This window comes from Marmota marmota, unplaced genomic scaffold, assembly GCF_001458135.2.
Source record: "Marmota marmota marmota unplaced genomic scaffold, marMar, whole genome shotgun sequence".
Classification (NCBI taxonomy): domain Eukaryota; kingdom Metazoa; phylum Chordata; class Mammalia; order Rodentia; family Sciuridae; genus Marmota; species Marmota marmota.
This window is the reverse complement of record NW_026000205.1, coordinates 2,265,510-2,289,923: the sequence shown is the minus strand read 5'-3', so window position 1 is coordinate 2,289,923 and position 24,414 is coordinate 2,265,510. Positions and strand designations below refer to the sequence as shown.

The window sequence follows — 24,414 nt, the reverse complement described above, 5'->3', positions numbered from 1 at the left end:
TTCTAGGAGCCTACTTTTTCACTTTCCCTTTCCCAGTGTCAAAGGAAACTGGCATCTCTCCAGAGGGAGGCTGTTCCAACAGCCTGGGGCACAGGGAGCAGAGCTCTTGGCTGACCCACACACAGCAGCAGCAATGGAAAGAAAGAAACCTTTGCTGCACTCGGGGGGGTTACTGATTCTGGAGCATAACTGTTACCACAGGTAACGCAGCCTACCCCAGCTGACACCGCCCCAGCAGAGCCAGAAACGTGCAAGTCAAAAAATGAATGAGTGAGTGAATGGCAGAGAATAAGGACAGGGTCACAAATTCTCCCTGGACTAGTGGTCGAGGGAAGAGCCCTGTCTCGAGCTGGCTGTCTCACACACATGTACGCGGGCTGGGGTAAGAGTTGAACTCCAGACCTTTATTTCCTGGGGTCACAGCTCATCTGGTCAGTATGGGGGAGGCTCTTAAGGAGTGAGGAACGAGGAGCTGTGAAGATGAGGATGTGAGGTGCCAGGAGAGCCTGGGAGACGGAGAGGAGGCAGGAGTGGGGGAAATGAGCGCTTAGGGCTGAGCCACGACGGGCAGGAGGAAAGAGATGGAGGGGCAGAGAGACAAGGCCCACGCTGAGAGATGGAGACTCCCAGGGCAAAGAGGGAGGCAGGGAACCTGCAGGGCGCAGGGCAGGGCAGGGCTGGACGCCCTAGAAGCAGCGGGAGTCCTTGCTGCTGGAGGAGGCAGGCCTGGTGCTGGAGGGGGCCCCTCTGCTGGAGCTGGGGCCCCCGCTTGATTCTGACCCCACGCCTCTGCTCGCCATGCCACCTGCAGAGCTCTCCTGGCCTCTGCTGGAATCCACATAGCCAGTGGACACCAGGTTGCTGCCCGAACTAATGGGTCTGAAGGTCACACGGCCGGCGCTCGAGGTCCAACTGGAACCTGGGACCCCACTGGCGCTCATGGGGCCAAAGGTGGTCTGGCCCGTACTGGAGTGGTGACCCCTGGACAGCTGGCCTACACTGGAGCTGGGGATGCCAAAAGTGACACGGCTGATGGAGCCTGTGCCCTGATCCTTGCTGGCTCTGTGGCTCAGGATGGACCCAGGAATTCCAGGGATCCTGCTGGTGGCCCCCAGGGAGGGCCCCGCACTGGCCACTCTGGTGCTTGAGAAGGCCCCGGCCGGGGTGCTGTCTATCTTCCCCACTGCTTCCGCCAGCTCCTTCTGGCGCTGCTCCTGGGCCAGCTCCTGGACCTCCACCTGGGGCAGGGAGGACAGTCAGGGCCCCAGAGAACAGCCGAGGCCCTCCCCACAGCACTGCCAGCCCCGGCCACCACCTGCAGCCGCCAGCCCGCTCACCGCCTGCATCACTTGGCTCAGCAGCTCCTCCCTGCTCATGGGATGGTCGTCTTTGGCCACAAAACCGGGGGGATCCTCTCTAGGGTTGGGGGAAGGCAGAAAAGTCTAGATTCATGCCCACAAAAGGCCAATGGCACCTCCTGCCTTTACCAGAGGCCCTCAGCTGTTCTCGGGCCAGCCCTCTCCCCTTTGCAATACTCGTGATCTCCTCTCACAGAGTCCCCTGGAGTCCTAACTCTGGCTCTCTCTAGCCCCTGCATCATCCTCCATCCTCCCTGAGCCAGGCCCACCACCTAGTCCCAGACCCCAGCCCACTTGTTCCCTAGCCCCACCAATGCCTGCCCCAACCCGGCTCACATGCTGTCAGGTGGCTGCAGAGGGGCCATCTTCTTGGGAGGATCCTCATAGCTCTGGCCCAGCAGCAGGAGGGCAGTGTCCGTCAAGGGGGCTTGGTTCTGAGAATGCGAGAGCCAGGGCTCAGCTCAGGCCTGGCCACAGGTCAGCCCCCAGGGCCCGTCCCTGCCCTGGCCCACCTGGACTTCTAGAAAGGCCTGCACTGTCAAAAGGTACACCAGTCGCTTCTCAATGAGGCTCAGGAAGAGGCTCATGTCCCGATCCCGCATGTGGGTCTTGACACCGAGGAGGTCGTCGACGACGCTGCTGTCACAGTTAGCCTTGGTGAAGAGCAGCTGGATATCTGGGGGCGGGGGGGCTACTGTCATTGATCCAGCACAGCCCACTGGACGCTAGCCCTCTCCCTGCTCAGGTCCCTGCTGTGCATTCTGTGGAGATAGTAGTCCAGGCTCAAAGATGGAAAGGGGCTCAGCTCAGCTCAGTAGCCCCACCTGAGGGCTCAAGAGGACAGAGCTAACATGGGCCTTGCCTCCGTCTGACACCTTAGCCAGAAACAAACCCAGCATCCCCAGCCTCCTGGGCTCCAAGACCCTCTCCCTGGGCCCTCCCAGGGCTGGAGGGCACCCAGCAGCCTCGGGGCTGCTGCCTTTGTGCTTTTCTAACCTCAGTCCCAGTTGCATTCAGTCTTCCCTGGACCCACTAGACAGGGTCATGGCCCACTTGTGCTGAGTTATTAACCAGCCATTGTTCATGAACTAAGAAGGCACCGGGACCTCGACAGAAACCTGCATCCTATCCTCCCGCAGTCCCGGGATCTCTCACAAAAAAACACCATCCTCCCGGACCCTGGCCCATCAGTCCCCTGCTTGCTGTTTTATGCAGTTTCATGGCATTCCTGCAAGTTCTTTAAATATATACATAACATGCCTCTATTTCAGTTGTGTTTAACTTCATAAGAGGGTCTCATGGCATTATTGATAGCAGCAAACAATTGGAAGTGACCTAAGTGGATAACTCTGGGACAGCCATAATGTTAAGGGTTGAATTGTGCCCCCAAAAAATGCACGTGTTGGAGTCCTAACTCCCCAACGCCTCAGACTATGACTTTATTTGGAAATAGGGTCATTGAAGATGAACTCATGATAAGATGAGGTCAGAAGAGAGTATAGTGGCCCCCGCCCAACATGACTGGAGTCCTTATAAAATAAAAGGGGAAATGCAGAGATGGGACCCAGAGAGCAGAGCCATCTACAAGCCGAGGACAGATGCCTAGAACAGATCCTTCCTCCCCAGCCCTCAGGGAGAACCGATCCTGCAGAGAATTTGATTTCCAGCTTCTGCCTCCGACTGTCAGACAACACACTTCTGTGTTTAAGCCATCCCATTTGTGGTATTTTGCTACAGCAGCCCCAGCAGGAGAATAAATCTCGTAATATTACAGAATGAAACTCACCAAGACCAAGAATGAGATAGCACTACTATTCCATTCTGTTTTTACCATATTACCACGTCACTCTATGTTAATATATTTTGATTACTGAAATGGCACCAAGATATTGGTGAATTGAAAAAAGCAAAATAGCACACTTCTAAATTGAGGAACATGTTATTTACACAAAAATGACCAACCAAAAATGTATAAAATGCCTGAGTGTATGTGTGTGTGTTTGTAAATCCCAAGAAAAGGCGACATGATTGAGTTCCACTGCACACCCACCGCCTCACCACGGCCCTCTGCTCCTCTCCTGCTATAGTACCCATCACCATCACATCTGACAACTGCACCTCCATTTCCAGAGTGGCTCAGAAAGAGGAACCATACCGAGGCTTACAAATGGTGGCAGTGATTCCAAGCCAGGGTGGCCTGGCTCCTGAGTGCTCTGAATGGCTCCTTCCCCCAAAATAAGATGGAAAGGAGGATACCCTGGAGGGGTGATTTTAGCAAAAGAAACTCTAGGCTCCCGCCTCATACAATACATACAGATTAATTTGCAATATGGAGCAAAAACAATAAAGTTCCAGCAGAAAACAGAGGAGAGTGCCTTTGTCACCTTAGAGCAAGCCAAGACTTCTAGGGAAGGCCACAGAGTCACTAACAACAAAAAGAAAAGTTGGTAAATTGGATACCGTCAAAACTAAAAAATAAATTTAGGTTTATCACAAGAAAATGAAAAGGTCAACTATATGGAAGAAAACATGAAAAAGAAACACTTTTCCACTATTGGTGGGATTGTAAATTAGTACAACTGCTACGGAAATCAGTATGGAGGTTCCTCAAAAGACTAGGCCTGGAACCACCATATGACCCAGCTAGAACACTCCTCAGTATTTATTCTAAAGAATTAAAGTCATCTTAACTATAGCAATACATGCATTCCCAAGTTTATAACAGCACATTTCACAATAGCCAAACTATGGAACCAGCCTAGGTGTCCATCAACAGATGAATGGATAAACAAAGTGTGGAATAGCTAGGCGTGGTGGCACACACCTATAATCCCAGAGACTCAGGTAGCTGAGGCAGGAGGATCACAAGTTCAAAGCCAGCCCAGCAACTTAGTGAAAATGTAGTATATATAAGCGATTAAGTTTTATTCAGCCATAAAGAAAAATGAAATTATATCATTTGCAGATGGAAATTGAGACCATTATGTTAAGCGAAATAAGCCAAACTCAGAAGGTCAAGGGTCATATGTCTTCTCTCATATGTGGAAGGTAGAGAGGAAGAAGGAAAAGAAAGGTGAGGGATAGCGATGATAATGTAAAAATCAAAGGGAGATGAGAATAGAAGGAAGGGCCAGGGAGTGGTGAAGGGATATTCTGGGATGGACATTAGCCAAATTATATTGTTATATTGTGTGCATGTACTAATATGTAACAATCAACCCCACCATTCTATACAACTATAATGCAGCTATACAAAATGTGGAGGAAAAAAAGACTACTATTCAGAACATGCAGTGAACTCATGCAACTCAGTTTTAGCAAGACAAACACCCTAATTTGTTTTTAAATGCACAGGATTAAACAGGGTGCCCTAAGTTATTAGTCATCAGACAAACTCAAATTAAATTAATAGAGGTAGTACTGCATGCGCATTCAAAGGGCTAACATCACAACCTCTGACGATAAGAGGGGCCAGCCAGGGCGCAGGGCATCTGGAGCACTCTGGTGCCCTCATGTGGATTTTCTAATAAATCTCAGTACCTACCTGCCCTGTGACTCAACAATACCACCACCCCGCAGGCATTGGTGGACAGAGGGCTAGACCAATCAGTGTGAACATATTCATCCAGGAATACTGGATGGCTGATGCCCTTGATGAACAGAGATGGATGTGGTCTGGACTAATAAGCAAGTGCACAAAGCAGCCACAGTATACCTCCAAGGGGCCAGCCCAACTGGACCCTCTGCCGGCTCACTGCACCCCTCCAGATAAAGAAGCTGGGGCTGGAGGAGGGGCTGCCACAGGCGCTCACCGGCCTTGAGCGTTTCCACCTGACCTCGAAAGTCCTTCAAGCGGGCCTCGAGCTGATCCGATTCAGAGCGCGCCTTATCCAGGTGCTGCTGCAAGGCGGCCTGCCGCTGCGCCTCCTGCTCCTGCTTGGTGCTCCCGCTGGCGCGCTCGTTCACCAAGGCCTCCTGCATCTGCGGGGCAAGGACTGGACACTGGGCGGGGCTTCAGGAGCAGGGGAGGAAAGTTCAGGGACCAGAGAAGGGGGAAGGGGGAGGAGGGAGGGGAGGGAGGGAGGGGGAGGGGGAGGGGAGGGGTAAGGGAGGGAGGAGGGAGGGGGAGGGGAGGGGAGGGGAGGAGGGGGATGGGGAGGAGGAGGGGGGAGGAGGAGGAGAATGGGGGAGGAGGGGGAGGGGAGAAGGCGCGGAGAGCTCACCCACCTCTTTGATCTCTTCTAGAAGATGCTGTAGTTCCCAGTTCTGCTCATTGATGAAGTTAAACTCCGCGAAGTTGCGTTCCTCAACTGGGGGAAATTAAGGTGGGGTACAGAGAGAGAGAGACAGAAAAACAGAGATCACAGAAGAGCAGAGAAAGAAATATTCAGAAAGACCACACAGAAAAATAAAATAAAATTGAAAACAAGACCACACACAGACAAAAGTAGAGACCAGTAGAAAGAAAAGGTATCAGCTGAGTGACACAGAAATCCAGAGTTAATCAGAGTGAAAGAGTCCGGGACAGAGAGAAAGTCTCAAGGAGGCACAGAGCAGGAGAGATGCAGGGGCTCAGAGAAAGGCGAGGTGTGAGAAAAGAGGGAGACAAATCCGAGAAACAGCAGCAGGGACGGGAGAGAAATGAGGGACACCGAGTGGACGGAAAGACTCCATAGGCGGCCCAGGCGCGGGGCAGGGGAGGTGGGGAGACGGAAACAGAAGGCAGATGCAAGAGGGCTACGGAAACCGAACCCCGAGGGAAGGGTACAGACCCCCAGGCCGGTGGGAAACACTGCAGGGTGGGGGGGGGGTGGAGAACAACGGGATGGGGACAGCAAAGGGGGACAGAGACAGGCCATAGTCCCAGCGAATGGACAGAGGCCGCGCGTCCCAGGCCTGGTTCCTTGTTCCTGCGCCGGTGAAAGTCCCCAGGCCCAGAGATGCCTAGCGCTGACCCAGGATGGTCCACGCGGGATGTGGGGGTGCTGGGCCAAGAGCCCGCCTCCCTCTGCCCAGCGCCACTCACTGTCCAGGTACTTCTGTACCAACAGATCCGGGTTGCTCTCGCCGGTCAGCTGGGACAGCTTACTCATGGTGTCCTCATAGCGCATCACCAGCTTCTCCTGGGAGCTCTTTCGGAGTCCTTCCACCGCCTCCCCAGCTGAAGAAGCCACAGCTGCGAGGTGGCACCAGGGGCTCGGAGCCCAGGGCACCCGCTTCCACCGACACCCGGAGCCCGCCCTGGAGTGGCAACCAGGCCTCCCGGGTGGGCGTCCCCCCCGCTGCTCACGCTTCTCCGCCGTGAGATCCCCGCGGTCGTTGTTCTTGAGCTTGAGGAAATGGTGCAGCTGGTCCAAGTGTGATATCTGCCGCTGCAAGATCTGCGCCTCCGTGTCGTTCTGGGCCACCTCCTTCTCTGTCCGCTCCCGAAGCACGCCCATTTTGGTCTTTGCCTCCTCCCTGTGGGGGGAGATCAGCAAGGACCAGGAGGTCAGGATTGGGTAGAGGTCTGGGGTCCTGGTATAAGCACTGTCAGCTGGGGGTCGTAGGGATGGGGGGAAGTTAGCTGGGGTCACTGGGATGGGGCCAGGTCGGCCTGGGACAGAGCAGTCACCCTGTAACCACAAAGAGCACAGAGCTTTCTAGGCTCCGGGAGCCAGATCAATATAGGGCTATGGGGCAGCCAGGACCTTGTGAGGACTGACAGCATCGCCCACTGACAGGCACTGCTACTGTACACAGGGCATCTGGGAGGCCAAATGCCCCCGTGACCCTGGAACAAGAACAAAGGTGGTGATGAGGGCCAGTGGGAGATTATACCAGGATGCCCAAACGTGGGCCCAGGTGATAAGGTGACTGTACCAGAGCTGTGAGATTGTGTTGTTGGAAATTTAGAGGCTTGTACAGCTCAGGGCCTGGTAAAGCCAGGGAGGAGGTGTCACCCCATTAGGATATCGGGGACTCCCTAGAAGCCTCTCTCATGCACATCCCCTGCCTTGCTCAGCTCTGAACGCAGCTTTTCTGCTTTTGGCCTGGTGTGACCAACTGTAAGTTCACCACACCTAGCCTACTGCAAGGTCACAGGGTCAGGGGGTAGGACATAACGAGGGCCAGTTCCTGAGGCTCTCTGCCCACTGCCATTCTAGTTCCCACCTCCATACCCTGGCCAGTCTTGGTTCCTCCACCCAGATCCCAGCTTCTTGCTGAAATTCGATTCCTTCAAGGCTAGTTATGGCCAGGCCTCAAGGGTGGGCAGCCTCCCGACAACCTGGTCCCCAGTGACAGCTCCAGCCTCGCAGTCAGGACTTGCAGATCTTTCTGTTTCTGGGACTCTATGGAGCCCAGGGACAGGGGAAAGAAACCCAGCTTCCGGGCAGCTAGGACCTTCAGGGGTCTGCCTTACAACAGTAGCTCGGGGAAGCAGAAACCATCATGACAATCATGTCACAGTGAAGGAAACAGGCTCAGAGAGGGACAAGGACCTGCCCAGGTCATCCAGCAAGGAAGCACTGGAGACACAAGCTGGTGTGACAGAAAGTGTGGGCGATGACACCTGCCCCTGCTGAAACTGCCCTGTGCGGCGCCTAGGCAGGTGCCCACTTCAGGAGGCTGGAGGAGAGTGGCACAGGCTTGTTTCTGGCAATGCTCGGATGGGCCACAAGGACTGGGCAGAAAGTATGAAACACGACAATCAGATTCCCTCCCTCAGAATTTGAATTAGGAAATGCTAAGAATGAGAGAACAGGAAGCCAAAGCTAGAAGGGTGTACAGCGAGAAAGACCTGGGCCATGGCAGGGCCAGGCTATGAAGAAGCCCAGCTGCAAGGGAACAGAAGCCACCAACTAGGTACGGTCAGGCCCTGAAGGGTCAGGGCAGGACAAAGCTGAGAAACCACAGTGGCTGAGCCTCAGAAGCTTCACCCTGAGGGAAAAGCCCAACACGAAAGGTCCCAGGCTGTCCGATTCTACCTATATGAAATGGCAGAACAGGCCAGGCCCAGAGACAGAGGGAGCCTGGAGGGCACCAGGGGCAGGAGAGTGAGCAGGAGTTTCTTTTGGAGTGACCGAATGTGTTGGAGAGGAGAAGTGGGTTACAACACTGGGGCATTCTAGATGCCGTGGGCTGCACACTTGGAGATGGTGAATCTTGTTATGTGCATTACAAAGAAAGGAAGAGGAAGGGAAGAAATCACAGAAACCATGAGGCACACCTGGTCTTCAAGGGACCCGGTGGTGTCAGGCGCCCCCAGGAAGCAGAAGTCAGAGGGTGGATAGCAGACGAAGAGGAGAAGGTAAGACGCCAAGCAGGGAGTGGGAGAGGTACCCGGGGAGCGGAAGAGGTACCCGGGGAGCGGGAGAGGTACCCGGGGAGCTGGGAGAGGTGCCCGGGGAGCTGGGAGAGGTGCCCGGGGAGCAGGAGAGGTGCCCGGGGAGCTGGGAGAGGTGCCCGGGGAGCGGGAGAGGTGCAGCCTGGAGCCCCCCACAGGAAGGAAGCCAACACCCAGCTTCCAGGGCTCCACTGGGAAGCAACCTGGGAGAACCGCGTCCCTTTCAACCAGCACTGATGAGCCTAGCTGCTGGGTGCCTCCGCGAGTCCCAGGCCCCCAGCTACGTGCGTCACCTGAACTCTCTCTCCATCTAGGAGCTGGAAGCATTAACCGACAGGGTGACCTGAACCCTCATTCTAACCACGTGCCCGAGAGGCGAGAGGCGGAGAGGCAAAGAGACACGTCACTGGGGAGCTGGCTCGGTCGTTTCTTGAGTCTAGAGCCCTCCCGCCCTTGCCTTGTGAGTCTAAGCCGCACCCGCCCCGCCCCAGCCGCGAGCCCGGGGCCCCACCTGACGGTGTAGGCGGAGGTGGAGGTGACGATGAGCGAGCTGACCATGTGCCGCAGGTGGTGGATCTCCTGCGGAGAGGAGCAGGAAATGAGTGCTGCTTCTGCCAAACCCGTCGCACTGCCCCGCCAGCAGAGAAATGCCCAAGCTGCGACGGGAGCCTCCTCGTGAGCAGCTGCCTGTGAAAGGGCCCTAAAGAAATATGGGACAGGGCTGGGCGGGGCTCAGCGGCAGAGCACTTGCCTGGCACGTGAGAGGCACCACATAAATAAACAAATAAACAAAGGCATTGTGTTCATCTGCAACTACAAAAAAAAATTTAAAAAGAAGAAGTGTGGGACAGAGGAACATGGAATGGATGAGGGGCAGAGGTGGCTCAGAGCCGCTCTCCAGGGAAAACGCCTAACCAGGACTGTTCCTGAGAGTGGTGGGCAGGGAGATCCATGCGGACCCTATCACTGTGCTGCAACGGGGATGCAGGTCCCCCCCACACACAGAGGTCCACGTGGGGAAAGCCTGCTCCCAGCATCAGGTCACTGGGAGATGGGGTTACCTTTAAGAAGCGGAACCTAGTGCTAGGTGATTAGGTCACTGGAGGTGCTGCCCTCAGAAGGACCCTGAGTGCATTCTTTTGAGAGCAAATCTGGCTCCTTCCCTGTCTCTTGGTCTTCCTGTCTCATCATATAATGTCTCCCTCTTGCCCGTGCTCCACCATGATGCCATCTACTATGATGTGACACAGTCAAGGGGGCCTTACAAGAGCCAACATTGTGCCATGTAGACTTTCAGCCTTCAAAACTATGAACTGAATAAACCTCTTTTCTTTATAATAAAGTATGAAGCCTCAGGTATTTGTCATAGCAACAGAAAATGAATTAATATACCCTGTGACCACACTTCTATTTTCTAGTTCCACAGATATTTCTACAGTGTTATGGGTAAAAATTACTCTTTCAAAAGGAAGAAAGAGCCAGGTGCAGTGGCACATGCCTGTAATCTCAGTGGCTTGGGAGGCTGAGGCAGGAGGATCATGAATTCAAAGCCAGCCTCAGCAACTTAGCAAGATCCTAAGCAACTCAGCAAGATCCTTTCTCTAAATAAAATACAAGAAGGGTTTAGGGATGTGGTTCAGTGGTTAAGGCCCCTGGGTTCAATCCTTGGTACAAAAAAAAAAGGAAGGAAGGCAAGAAATTTGATATACATACACATACATAAAACATGTATAGATACACAGATACATAAACAGGTGGGCATACACAACAATCTACGTTAGGGTAGAGAACTAAGAAATGTATGACTTACAGGAGCTGGGTGGGAACCAGGTAGAAGAGATGGGAAGGCAATGATTTTTCCTTGGGATACCTTTTAGAAGAGGGCGCTTTGCCACTGAGCCACATCCCAGCCTTTATTTATTTATTTATTTTTAATTTTGAGACAGGGTCTCACTAAGTTGCTTACAGCCTCACTAAGTTTCTGAGGCTAGCTTTGAACTTGTGATCCTCCTGCCTCGGCCTCCTAAATGGAATATTTTTGATTTGGGAGACTTGTTAATGTTTTACTTATTCATAAAAGAAATCAACAGAGAGAAAAGGAAACTAACCCTGAATATAAACAGAAGTCATGAACCTCACTGTATCACACTTGAAGAACATAATCACAGGCTGGGGATATGGCTCAGTTGGTAGAGTGCTTTCCTTGCATGCACAAGGCCCTGGGTTCAAACCCCAACACCAATAATAATAATAATAATAATAATAATAATAATAATACAGAAGACCAAAAAATAGAACTACCCCAAAAAACTTCTGAACACAATGATTTGAATAGATACATAAATGCTGAGGAGAAAACAAACTAGAAGCCAACCTTGACCCCTACTCGTTATATTGGGGCGGGAAGTAGCACAGCTGTAGCAATTCTGAAACTCTTTTGAGTATACACATGATTGAGCTGACAAGTAATAAACTAATAAGATTGTTGCTTTTGGGAGCCAGGATTGCCACCGTGGAGAAGCGAGATGAAGGGGGCACGTCCAGTCAAACACCAGTGATGCTGGATTGGAATTCAAGGTGTTAACAGAAATTCCTGGCTGTCTCCAGAGGAAGGGCTTCAAAGTTGTGACGATCCATAGCAGTGAAGGCTCGGTGTCTGATTCCTGGATTCTCAATACCTGCTCCCCACTAGGGGAAAGAACAGGACTCCTAGGAGGATGGTGAACTCCAAGGTTAGGGCAGAAGAAGTACAAGGTCACTTTTACTGTCTGGCCAGAAAGTGCTCAAAAAAAAAAGTGGTGGGGCTTGCCCCAAGGTCACAGAGCCAACTTGAAAGGGCACTGAGTGGCCAAATCTGGGAGTATCCGAGCATCAAAATCAATGATGATACCATGGGCTATCACCACTAGAAAGACAAAGTCAGAATGCTCACTGATGACACCAACACTCGGGGGAGAAGGGGCTTTTCCTGAGAACAGTAAAAGACACGGAGAAGTAGAAAGCTCCTCTGCAGCCGCGGCCCTCAGGATGCAGGCAAATCAGGAAGGGGGCTGACCAGGCCAGTGAGGGAACGCGGGAGGCAGGAGGTTTCAAAGACGAAGAATCTCCCTGAGACCCTTGTGATGTACCCATTACAAAGAGAAGCCCACCTGGGGGAACCCAAGGGTCAAAGGCAGCCTCACTAGTCAGGGGCCAACAGGGAGCAGAGGCCTCCTGCTGGAACGCACAGCTCAGGACCTCACGCAGGGCACTGAGCAGCCTCAGAATCAGAACATGAAGAAAGGCCAGACGAGCTCCTAGAGAGGGACATGCACAACACAGCTGGCCTGGATGCTTCCAAAATGCCAAGGTCGTGGAGACAGGAGAGCAAAGGCAGCATTCCAAAGGAACCGTGAACGGAGCCAGGACAATCAAATGCGACCTGGGATCCTGGACCGGAGCCTGGAGCCGGAAAATCAAATTAGCTACAAAGGACGGCGCGGGGCAGGCTTGCAACGTGGACCCGTTAGGATTTGAGCAATGTCAAAGTTCCTAGCTTGGATAACGGCACCCTGTTTGTTTATAAAAATGGCTGTTCTTAGGAAATGCACAGAAGTACTGAGGAGCACAATGCCTGCGACATACTGTCTAACTGAAGGACATCTGTGACACTAAACCCCTCCCAGCGGACAGTGAGCGCCGAGCGGGGGCCGGCTCATCATCCTGGTGAAGGAGTGCTTTGTACGATTCTTGCATCTTTTCTGAAGAATCAAAGTTATTTCAAAGTAAAAGTGAAAGGAGTAGGGGACGAAGGGGACGAAGGTGGGCAGATTCTTCAAAGGACTCTGAAGTGTCACTGACTGACCTGCAGGTGCCAGGTCCCCATCCCTGGGACTATAGCAAACCTGTGGCTCTGAGCAATTCCAAGCGAGGCTGGAGCGCTGGTGCAGGACCAGGCCAGGGCCGCCCCCCTCACTGACCTTCTTATCGGTACCACGCGCTAACCGATTGCCACTGGAGCTCGGCACTGACCTTCTTCATCTTGCGGTCCACGTTCAGATGGCGGCGCCTTTCAATGCGCAGCAGGTCCAGTTCCTCCCGCAGGGCCGCATTCCGCACCAGCTGGATGTCAAAGTGACAGGTGACCTGGGGTGGGGGGAGCAGTAGTCTCTGAGGCCTGGCCTGCCTCCCTCCTCCAGACCCAGCCAAGGAGGGGGCACAGAAACCAGCCTGTCCCCTCTGGGGACCCTGAGAGTGTACTGCCCCACTTGCAGGGCTCTTCGGTCTCCCTAACTTGGGATCCTCCGACCCCCTGGGGTCCTTTCTCTTGATACTGCTCCCTTCGCCATTTCGGAACCCCACTCCTATGTGCAGTGCTTCCCCACCCCAGAGTTGGGGTCTGGAGAGCAGAGACACCGCCCTCACCCTGTTCAACTGGTCTTCCAGGATCTTGATCCTTCGCTGGACCTTGGCCTTCTCTTTCTGGATGAAGCCGGGAGCCCTGGCGCTCTTGCCCTGGGTGAAGATGCGGGTCTCCCACTCATCGATCTGGAAGACAGGATGGTGTCTGTCCGTTGCCTGGGAGACCTTGAATGGCCAGGCAGACGGCCGACATCCACTGTCCCTCCCACCTCCCCCAGTCCCTAATCCTCCTGTGGTTCTGGGGCTCCATATCCAACCATGACCCACCCCCCTGCCAGCCCCATGGCCCAGCTCTGGACGACGGCTGGGGCTGGCCTGGGTGGGGGGGGCGCCGTGGTGGAAGCTGAGCCAGCCGGCTCCTGCCCTGGCGTTGGGGGAAGTGCAGGAGACGAGACTGAAGGAAAGGATTGCTGCCATCGCCACCCCTGCCACACAGAGGACGGGAGAATGAGGCCAAACAGAGTGAAGAGGAACCCCAGAGGTGACAACAGGAGCCTGATGACACAAGACCCAGTGGGTCAGTTTGTGCCTAGAGCCAGCTCCCACCCAGCTGCCTCCCTTCTGTGCTGTCTTTGCTTAGCTCACTGGGCTCCGAAGGAGGCCTCATTGGGGCAGATCTTTCTTTGTCTGTGTCTCTTCAGGGGAGGGTGACGCCTCTGTGCAGCCCACACCAGTGACTTGCTTAACACTGTCTCCTGACCTGTGCTGTTATGGGTTGACTGTGTCAAAAACTCAACCCAAGTCCCAACCCCCAGTAGCTAAGGGTGTGACCTTATTTGGAGGCAGGAACTTTACAGAGATCAACAAGTTAAATCAAGGTCCTTAGGTGGGGGCCAACCCCACCCACTGGTCTTTATGGAAAGGGGACATGTGAACATGGATGAGCGCCCAGGAAGGGCATCATATGAGGATGATGCTGAGGGACGCATCCACAAGCCACTGAACCCACAGGTGCCAGTGGAGAGGAGAGGAGGGGACACTTGCCCTCACTGCCAGGGAACCAGCTCCGCCAACACGTCGGGCCTGGACTTCTGGACTCCAGCGCATGAGACAACCCCTGTCTGCTGTAAGAGTCCCCAACCCAGGGGACAGGAAGCCTGCCACCACCAGCAACCTGGGCCTGCACGGGACACCTCAGAGCACCGCAGCTGCCTCCCGACTCCCCCAGGGGTGTTCAGCTGCTTGAGGAAGACATCCATCAGACCCCAACGCACCACTGGCCCAGGCAGTGCACAGGCTCAGCACCAGCTGGGGCCACTTTCCTTACAGGGACGTCACACCTGTGTGACCCAGGGTTTCAACAGCTGGTGTGATAAAAATAAAATTAAACCCCCAAAGTTTTACCCTTGGGGGAAACTGAGCAAAGGGTATGGGTCATCTCTGCGTTAGTTCTTGCAGCTGCTGTGAATCCACAACTATCCCCAACTAAATTTTCTACTAAAAACTTCTTTAAATGTTCCATTAAAAAAAAAAAAGCAAGTCCATCAATAGATGAACGGATTGAGAAACTGTGGAGTACACACACTGGGGTTCTGCTCAGCTATGAAGGAGGAGGAGGTTGTGGCATTTGCTGGTGAATGGATGGAAATGGAGACCATCGCGCCACGTGAAACAAGCCAGACCCAGAAACTCAAAGGTGAGACGCTTCCTCTCATATGTAGCAACTAGAGTATACCAAGGAAAGGAGGGAAGGCCGAAGACATGAAGATGCGGGAAGATCAGTGTGGAGGCAGCATGGAGGGGCAGAACAGGGGAGGAAACGAGGAACAAATTCTCAAAAACCAATGTTATGTGCATAAATAGATACCCCCTCAGGGAACTTCACCTTGTGTATAAGTGAAAAGAAACAACCAAAAACTAATAAGTAGACAAGCGAAAGGAAGTCTAGACCAGGGGTGGGGGGAGGACAGGAAGGAAAAGTGGGGGTATCGCGAACTGAAACCGAGTCCCACACAGGTATGATGTTGTCAGGATGGACCCAACCACTCTGTGTGACTGTCATGGTCCAATAAGAAAAAAAGCAAGTAACGCACGGTACAGGAACAATACAGAGTTCCACAAAATCACCTGGGAATGAAGGCAGCCATGCTCAATCTGACTTCAAGAGTTGGAAAGACTGTTCAGGGCCTGTACACCATCCAGCTGGTAAGGATCCTGACTTTTTTGGGGGGGCGGGGGGCTGGGAATCGAGCCCAGATCCTTGCATGTGCCTTCCAGGCAAGTGCTCTACCACTGAGCCATATTCCCAGCCCAAGAATGAAATATAGATTTTTAAAATTTATGCATATTGTTCTTACAAATGGTTTACATAAAAAGGTTTCTAACCTGTCAGAACACAAACATTTATAAGATTATTTTAAACTAGTTAATAAATACAACTGTCAGCAGTGCACTATGGGATCACCTAAGACCACTTGGAGAGCGGAGTAGTATCTTTTCAGGAATTCTGTGAGCCAGTTGTTAAATGTTGGTCATATAAAACTGCCCCCTGTATTAGTGTTCTGCTGCTACAGACCATATTAGTCAACTTTCCATTACTATAATGAAATGCCTGGGAAAATTAACTTAAGAAAAAAAGCTTTGTTTAGCTCACACTTCTAGAGATTCTATTCCAAGATCTGGTGGTCCCATTGCTCTGGGCCTCTGGTGAGGACATTATATGACAATAACAAAGGGCACATGTTGGACCAAACCAGTTCATCTTGAGCCAGGAGGCAGAGCAAGAGACGGAGGCCAAGGTACCACAATCCCCTCAAGGGCACACCCCAAAGGAAGGGGATATTCAAAGGTGTCAGTATATTCATCACAGCCAAGATGGGAGGTTAACCTTGTGAAAATTAACAAATGCTACAAGTTAAGGTGCTTTTTACCCTAATGGCTGCTTCCCAGCACACCTCTGGCCGGTAGGGATTTCTCTGGGGGCTAAAAAAATTACTAAGAAATTAAGGGCTCCAGGAATCAACAGAGCTTAGGACCCACCAGCTCAGGAAATTCTCCCCAACATTAGAAAAAAACTCTTACAATTTTTAAAAATATTCATATGGTTTTTATACAGTGGGAGGTAGGAATTATTTTTTAACAGTTTTATTGAGGTGTAGCTGACATATAGTGTAACTGCCCAGATCTGAGGTATACAAGCTGGATACAGTGGCCACACCTGTAATCCCAGTGGCTCGGGAAGCTGAGACTGTGCCATCCAGAGTTCAAAGCCAGCCTCAGCAAATTTGGGGGTGGGGGGCCTAAGAAACTGAGCTAGACCCTGCCTCAAGATTTTAAAAAGGGTGGGGGTGGGCTGGGAATGTATCTCAGTAGTAAAGAGCCCCCAAGTTCAATCCTCAGTACCAAATGGGGGGAAAAAAGATGTAAGGTGTACAACTGGATGAGTTTTGACATAATCAAGATAGTGACTATACCCACTACCCCCAGGCCTCCCCACCCTCTCACAGTTCTCCCCACGCTCTCCACGGCCCCTGCCCCCAGCTGTCACCCCTGTTTTCTGCACCATTTCCACTTATTTTAATGGAACCATATAGTGCATACTCTTTTAGAAGGACAGGGTCTGGCTTTTCCCACTCAGGGTGATGGATCTGAATTCCCCACCCTGTTGTGGGGTCCACAGTGCATTCTTTGCCCTGGTGAACGCGATTCCACTATTTGCAGGTCCCACGATGTGTTTGTCCTTTCACCCCCTGATAGACGTTTAGGTTGTTTCCAAAATTCAGTTTGGGAGTTTACAAATCAAGTTGAGTCATTATCAATATTCACGTACAATTTCTTGTGTGGACATGGGCTTCCTTTTCTCTTGGGCAAATACCGAGGAGTGGAACCCCTGAATCTTATGATAGATTAAAAAAAAAAAAAAAAACTGCCAAACTCCTTTCCCATGGTTGCACCCTGTGTGTCCTCAGAGAGCAGAGTGTGAGAGCCCGTCCCCTTGAGGCATCACCCTGCTCACCACGCTGCCTCAATCCTTAAGTCCCAAGTCCTCGATTCTGCAGATACTGCAACAAAATCCACACAGGAGCATTCAAATAGGTGGGAACTTCCCATGCTCCAGAGCTTAGGTATGAGAACACTAAAGTCCTCATGATCGTTATATTTACATATTTATATAATTATGTATCATATACTGTATTTTAGTTTTTATAGATGCTCCACTTCTGGGGCAATGGGTTCAGTGAAATTCATTTCCTTCCTAGTGTATCACTTTTGTTCAAGGGCAGTGTGGCCTGTTTCTGAATTGTATGTAAGATGAAATAATGCTGCATGTATGTTTGATGTCTTACTTCCTTCATTCAATTGTTATTTACATTCATCCATGTTACTGTCCCTAATCAAAATCCATTCATTTTTCATGGTTGTATACTATTTCGTTACACAAACATACCACATTTCTTTACTCATCTAAAGGCTGATGGACCCAGGCTGGCCAGTATGGGAATGCTCCTACCAACATTCTCTTATATGAGTCCTGGCTACAGGACTCAGATGTGGAATTTATGGGTGATTATGGGTGATTGTGGGTGATGAGGAGGAAGGTCAACAACAGATCTAAACCCCTTTTCTGTGGGCGAATGACTGGTTGACTCTCTCCCAACACTGCTCCCATGGAGTCAGACGGGGCTAAGGCTAGCTGGGTCCCCAGGTAATGATGTTTAATATAAAAAATGACACCCAGGGGGCTGGGGATGTGGCTCAGTGGCAGAGCACTTGCCTAACATGTGTGAGGCACTGGGTTCGATTCTCAGCACCACATAAAAATAAGTAAGATAAAGGTATCGTGTCCACCTACAACTTAACAACACCCAGCCACCACACAGCATCACCAACTGGCCATGCTCCTCCTGCCAGCTGAGAGGCCCTCACAGGACGCACTGCCTCCCGTCCTCCACCCCTCCAGGCAGCTAAGTTCCAAGGGCCACACTAGAACCTAGTGGCCCCATGATGTGAACGCCAGGCTGAGCCCAAGCCCCTCGTGGTGATCAGGCCAAGAGGATGGCCCTGGGTCAGGGTCCATCTTCAAATTTCATAGATAACGGGGGAGGGTTGTGACAACTTACACCCCCACTGATTAGCAAGTGTCCCCACTACTCCTTCACCCCAAAATGATGCTTTTATTCAGATGTCAGTGTTTGAAGGCCTGGTGTGTTTCAGGATGCCTCACTGTGGTCTTAACGAGCTTCCTCTGATTACTTATAATCCCCATGTTTACTGAGCATCCACATTTCTTATTTTGTGATGTGTCAGCTTTGACTGTTTTTGTAACTGCACTGATTCTTAATGACATGAAGAAGTCCCTCACAGGTTCTTGGTGCTAGTCCTTGGTTAGCTGTGAGCTGCAGATAACCGCTCCTACCCCCGGACTTCCTGGGCCTGCTCACACAATTATATCTCTCTGATCATCTGAAATTAATTAGGAAAATGTGAGGTCAGGGTCTGATTTCATCTCATAATTTTTATGGATATTCAATTTTCCAGCACCATTATTGGAGTTCTATTTCTCTGAAGTTATAGATCAAACGTTCACATACGCACAGCTCTCTTTCAGGGACCTCTGGGCGGGGAGTGGGTATTGAACCCAGTGGCTCTTTGCCACTGAGCCACATCCCCAGCCTTTTTATTTTTGATTTTGAGACAAGGTCTCACTAAATTGCTGTGGCTGTCCTTGAACTTGAACTCCTGCCTCAGCCTCCTGAGTCACTGGGATTACAGTGCGCCACTGGCTGGCTTCTTTCAGGGACCTCTATTTTCTCTCATTGATCCGTTGGATTAGCTAGTTACTAGAGCTTTACGATCAATTTTGATAACTGATGGGGCGAATCCTCCCACATTCCTCCTCTTCTTCTAAGTAAACCTTAGTTATCTTGTCCTTTGCACTTCCATATAGACTGTAGAATCTGCTTGTCAATCACACCTGTAAAGAATAGCAACAAGGCTGGGGGTAACTGAGTGAGCACTTGCTCAGCAGGCATTAGGCCTGGGTTTGACTGCAGCACTGCAGACCACTATCACCATCATCTTTTTGATTGGGATCATATTACATCTATAAATCAATTTGCAAGAACTAACATTTTACAACACACTCTTTCAATCCATGAATGTGGTATACCTCTACATTTATTAAATGTTTCTCTAATATCCTTCAGTACAATTTCACAATTTAGTCCATAGAGGTCATGCACACTTTTATTAGATGTCTTCCTAAGGACTTCTTTTGGCTATTATAAATGTCTTTTTTTTTTTTTTTTTGGTACTGGGGATTGAACTCAGGGGTGCTTCATCATTAAACCACATCTCCAGCCCTTTTTATTTTTTATTTTGAGAGAGGGTCTCCCTAAGTTGGTGAGGGCCTCCCTAAATTGCTGAGGCTGACCTCAAACTTGTGATCCTCCTGCCTCAGCCTCCAGAGTCACTGGGATCAAAGGTGTGTACCACCGCATCTGGCCTTATTTTATTTTCTAATAGTTATTGCTGTTACAGGAAATTACAATTGCCTTTGCATATCAATAACTTTATATCCAGCCCATTGTTAAAAGACCTCATTAATTACAAGTTAGCCCTAGATTCTTGGGATCTTCTATGTACATAAATATGTCATCTATAAATAATGACAGCTTTATGTCTTTCTCCCCAATCTTTTTATCCATTTTCTTTTCCTTGCTTTTTTTTTCTTCTTCTTTTCTTTCTTCTTCTATACTGGATAGGACCTCCCTAGAGTGCAATGTTAAACACAACTGGTGCCACCTGACAGCCTGGTATTGCTACTAATCTCAAAGGGATCCTCTTATTTTTCCATGTGTTACTGTCAAATATGATATCTATTGTAGATGTTTTCGATGTTTTTTCCCTAGTTTGCTTAAGAGTTTTATTGCATTTTTTCCCAGCATGGGGGATTGAACCCACTACCTCACAAATGCTGGGCAAATGACCTGCCAGTACTGAGCCATGGCCACAGTCCTTGCTTAATATTTTTAACCTTCAATGTCTGTTGAATTTTATCACAGAATGTTTTGTCTGCATAATGTGGTAAATTTAGAAAATGAGAGTAAGCATCACAAACAGTGTTGATGCTCACTGGGTGTGTGGCACACACCTATAATCCCAGAGGCTTGGGGGCTGAGACAGGAGGATCATGAGTTCAAAGCCGGCCTCAGCAACAGCAAGGCGCTAAGCAACTCAGTGAGACCCTGTCTCTTATAAAATACAAATAGGGCTGGGGATGGGGCTCAGTGGTGGAGTGCCCTGAGTCAATCCTCAGTACCCGCCCCCCTCAAGAAACAGTGTTGCTGAATTCACATGGCAAATTGAGCAGACACAAGTCTTATAAAAGTAACAGTAATAAATTAAAAACTTTTTCAATTGGCCCTTCAACACATAGTTTGAGAAATTCTGAGAATCTCCACTCGTAAAAAATCTAACTGGAGAGGCTGGGGTTGTGGTACAATGGTAGAGCACTTGCCTGGCATGCGTGAGTCACTGAGTTCGATCCCCAGCACCACTTAAAAATAAAAACAAATTAAAAAAAGGTATTGTGTCCATCTTAAAAAAAATCTAACTGGAGACTAATTTTACATTTTTCTTTGCCAGAAAAGCTCGTCTATTCGCTTGTTGATGATATTTTCACTGGTGTAGTAGTTTAAGTTGACACTTTTCTCCTTTGGCAGTGAAATTATAATCTTTCTTTCTTTATCATTTTTTTTTTTTGTGTGTGTGTGTGTGTGTATGTGTGCGTGTGTGTTGCTGAGGACTGAACTCACTGTTTTCTGCCACTGTTTTTTTAGGGATCAGCTGTCTAGCTGAGCATGGGTAAATGCCTGTAATCCCAGCAAGTCAGGAGGCTGAAGCAGGAGGATCACAAGGTCAAGCCCAGCCTCAGCAATATGGAAGACCCTAAGGAACTTAGCAAGATTCTTTCTCAAAACGAAGAACAAAAGGGGCTGGGGATGTGGGTTCATTCCCCAGTACCATAGAAAGAAGGAAGGAAGGAAGGAAGGAATCAGCTATAGGTCTAGCTATGGTTCCTCTGAAAAAGTTGTTTTCTGGCTACTTTTACATCCTTTCTTGACCTTGTGTGTGTACTGGCCAGTTCTCTACTGTGGGACCCTAACCCCTATCTGACCTGCAGTTCTCCATAATCAAGTTTCTTAGGGCAAAAGAATCCATGGGATCAAAATAAGCAGATCATCCTGCTTGGACCTGACTCTGCTGAGTTTCCATGGACGACTAAAGAAAGCAACTGAAGCAGACACACCCACTGAGCCCCTGAACTTCACGAAACAGCCACAAGCCTAAAGTGAAAACCAGAATTCAGCTTCCAAAAGGCAGTCAGTGGTATCAAGGGCTGTCCAAACAGACCAACTGAAATTCAAATGGAATCAAACCATGAACCATGTGATAGACACAGTCAGGATCACTGAAGGCATCTGTGTCCTAATTCCTGTAACCTGTGAATGCGATGTTACCTTCAACAGCCAAAAGGACTTTGTGGATGTGATAAAGTTGAGGATCTGGACATGGGGAAATTAGCCTAGAAAAATCACGTTGTTTGCAAGGACAAGTAGCTGATCTGGGTGGAGCAATTTGATCAGAGGATCCAAAAACATGAAAAGGGGAGGCATGAGAGTCAGAGAAAGAGAGTGGTTAAGAAAAGCAGGGCTGGGGTGATACAGCCCAGAAAAAGACTCAACCCGCCACTGCCAGCTTTGAAGGAGGAGGAAGGGGTCACGAACCAAAGGATACAGTGGACTCCAGGAGCTTTAAAAAGTATGGAAACAGATTAACCCTGAAGCCCGCAGAAAATGCAGCCCTGACAACACCCTGCTTTTAGACCAGTAAGACCCCTTCAGACTTCAGACGTCCAGGGCTGCCATGTTCTGTGCTCATTGTTACAGCAGCAATAAGAAACTAATACAGACCACCACACAGGAGCAATTTCCAAACTCCCATTTGTGAGTCAATGATGTGCAAGAAAACATTTGTTCTAGACAAACAGTGCTCTTTAATCAAAAGTAGGTGAGAAATACCAGAATGAATCCCTTGTAGAATAAAGTAAATATTCCTTGGTGTCACTTCTGTTGCAGATATGTATGTGTGTGTTTTTATCTGTATGCATCTGGGTGCGTACAAACTGTATCACAATGAGTCACGGTCTTAAAAACTTGAAAGGACGCTAGCCTAGAAAAATCACATTGTTTGGGAGGACAAGTAGCAAGGACTTGGGGTGACAGATTAGAAATCTGACTAAATTCTACTATATTCCATCATCCTATTTTTGCAAATGAAAAAACTGGGGCCCCGAGAGGTGAAGACTTTCCATGGCCACTCAGCCCTGATGTGGCAGAACTGGGATTCCCATGCAGGTCTGCTGGCTCAGGAGAGCCTGTCCCAGTGAACAGCACCAGCCCCTCCTCCCACCTTGAATATCTAGGATTGTGCAAAGCACCAAACCCCCATATTCCCAATGACCAAAACTCCATCGGGTGGATGCTTTTGAAGGCCCCATTTTTCAGATGAGGAAGCTAAGGTTCAGGAGGTTACAACTGTGCCCTGAGTAGGATCCACAGAGCCTGCTCTCGGCACCCACCTGCTTGTCCAGGGCCTTCATCTGCTCCTGCAGCTCCTCCACCTTGGCCTGAGCCCGCGCCTTGCACTTAAGCAGGTGGTCCATGCTCTCCAGCCGCTCATTGTCCCGCAGCCTCTTGACTTGGCTCTGGGCCACGCTGATCTGCATCTGGAGCTTGGCCCGCACCTGCTCCAGGCGCTGGATCTCCTCGCTGCCCAGGCAGGGAGGTGGAGGAGAGGCCAGCGAGGGGGCAAAGCTCAGCCTCTCTAAGGCAATCCCGAGCTCCAGTCCTCCCCGCTCAGACCAGCCCTTTTTATACCCTCTCCCCAGACCGGGGCCCAGGCTCTCAGCTCACAGTTGCTTGTTGATGCGCTGGTGGACTTCCTTGCTGTAGGTCCGCCTTTCCCCTTCCATCACCTTGCACTGTCGCTGCAACCTGCTCAGCTCCCAATCCACTGAGGGTGGGACCAAGCAAGGGACTCAACATGGACCTGAGCCAGCAGCCCCCTTCTCCCCAGGACCTGGAATCGTGGTCTCCTGGGGTCTCACAAACTGCAAATGAACTGCAGACCCAGCCGCCAACACTCTACTAGGACTACATCTCAGTTCCTGTACCCTCCGGCTTCCAGGTCCATTCATACTCCCTGTACCCAAGCTATACTCCTTCTTTCCCCTGAACCCACTCCACCGGAAGTTTGGACACTTATCTGTTTTCCCACTAGAGAGCGCTCCTAGAACACCTCTTGGACCTCTGGAACCTGAGGCACCCTACAAGGGACTTGGGAAAGCTCGGGCTCCATCCTCCCTTCCAGCAGGAACCACAGTAGCCCTCCGCCCCATTCTCCTGCCGCCTCACGCTGTCCGCTGGTCCCTTAGGCTCCGCTTCATCCCTTCCTGCTTGAATCATCATCGGTCTCCTTCACAACCTCCATTTACAGTCCTCAGGGTCTTTTAACACCCAGAGTAGACCCTGGCCCTCCCATGCTCAAGGGCCTCCCAAGGCACAGTATGTACAGGACAAAGTCCCAGCTCCTCGGTCTGGCACTCGAGGTCCCATATGACCTGACTCTGCCCATCTCTCCAGTCTTTTCCACCACCTCCCCACCTCCCAAGACCCAATGCTTCTTCACCAGGAGCACTTCTGTCCCCACAGATATTTGACAATATCTGGAGACATTTTTTTATTGCTACAACTTGGGCTGGGTATGCTACTGACATCTCATGAATAGAAGCCAGAGATGGCTTTTGGTATTCTATAATGCACAGGATATTCCTAACGACAAAGAACTCTCCTACTAGAGGTGTCAACAGTTTCAAGAGAAATTCTTCTCGGGGCACCCCGTTGTTCTCTCTGCAGAAACGCCCTTCCCTGCCTTCTCCCCTGAGCAATCCTTGGGAGATGTTCTGGGCCTCACTCAAATTTCTGCAGCTGCCAATCTTCCTGGCGCACCCCGCTGCTCGGGCCTGCCCACCCCCCATCTGCCGGGTGCTACTTCCAGTCGCAAGCATGCCTGTTTTCCCACTAGAGGGCGCTCCTGGAGCTCGACCCGGGACTTGGAGCTTGGGGAAGCTAAGGACAGGAAAAGGATGAGTGGGAAAAAGAAAGAATGTATGAATTACTCATTCCCTCCAGGAAGGACTCGCTTCCATCCTCGGAGCGGTTGCTCTTTGCAGAGAGTTCCAAAGGCATCTTGGCCAAAGAAGGCGGGGCTCCTGTCGGAATTAACACCACATCCTTCAGAAAGCAGGCAGTCAAGTGCCGGGGG

General features: G+C 50.7%; 1 protein-coding gene and 1 long non-coding RNA gene across 8 annotated transcripts in view; one reads left to right on the top strand and one right to left on the bottom strand.

Annotated features, from left to right (window-relative positions):
- Window positions 1-28: 28 nt before the first annotated feature.
- The window catches only part of Odad1 (outer dynein arm docking complex subunit 1), a 24,965-nt gene continuing 579 nt past the window's right edge, over window positions 29-24,414 (bottom strand). For 3 of the 7 annotated variants that reach the window (XM_048790609.1, XM_048790610.1, XM_048790611.1), the window contains exons 2-15: window positions 24,269-24,361; window positions 23,004-23,103; window positions 22,670-22,859; window positions 13,090-13,212; window positions 12,697-12,810; window positions 9,197-9,264; window positions 6,640-6,818; window positions 6,385-6,519; window positions 5,586-5,668; window positions 5,171-5,339; window positions 1,871-2,049; window positions 1,695-1,792; window positions 1,338-1,416; window positions 29-1,238 (exon numbers count right to left, since the gene is read on the bottom strand). In XM_048790609.1, coding sequence (XP_048646566.1) covers window positions 687-1,238; window positions 1,338-1,416; window positions 1,695-1,792; window positions 1,871-2,049; window positions 5,171-5,339; window positions 5,586-5,668; window positions 6,385-6,519; window positions 6,640-6,818; window positions 9,197-9,264; window positions 12,697-12,810; window positions 13,090-13,212; window positions 22,670-22,859; window positions 23,004-23,103; window positions 24,269-24,338 — 2,139 coding nt within the window. In that variant the 5' untranslated portion in view covers window positions 24,339-24,361 and the 3' untranslated portion in view covers window positions 29-686. The remainder of the gene's footprint in view (window positions 1,239-1,337; window positions 1,417-1,694; window positions 1,793-1,870; window positions 2,050-5,170; window positions 5,340-5,585; window positions 5,669-6,384; window positions 6,520-6,639; window positions 6,819-9,196; window positions 9,265-12,696; window positions 12,811-13,089; window positions 13,213-22,669; window positions 22,860-23,003; window positions 23,104-24,268; window positions 24,362-24,414) is intronic. The other 4 variants (XM_048790613.1, XM_048790612.1, XM_015496616.2 and 1 more) reach the window with 4 other exon arrangements.
- Window positions 13,209-22,154, top strand: LOC125612570. The gene is made up of 2 exons (XR_007342997.1): window positions 13,209-15,231; window positions 20,868-22,154. It is a non-coding gene; the product is annotated as an uncharacterized LOC125612570 (long non-coding RNA).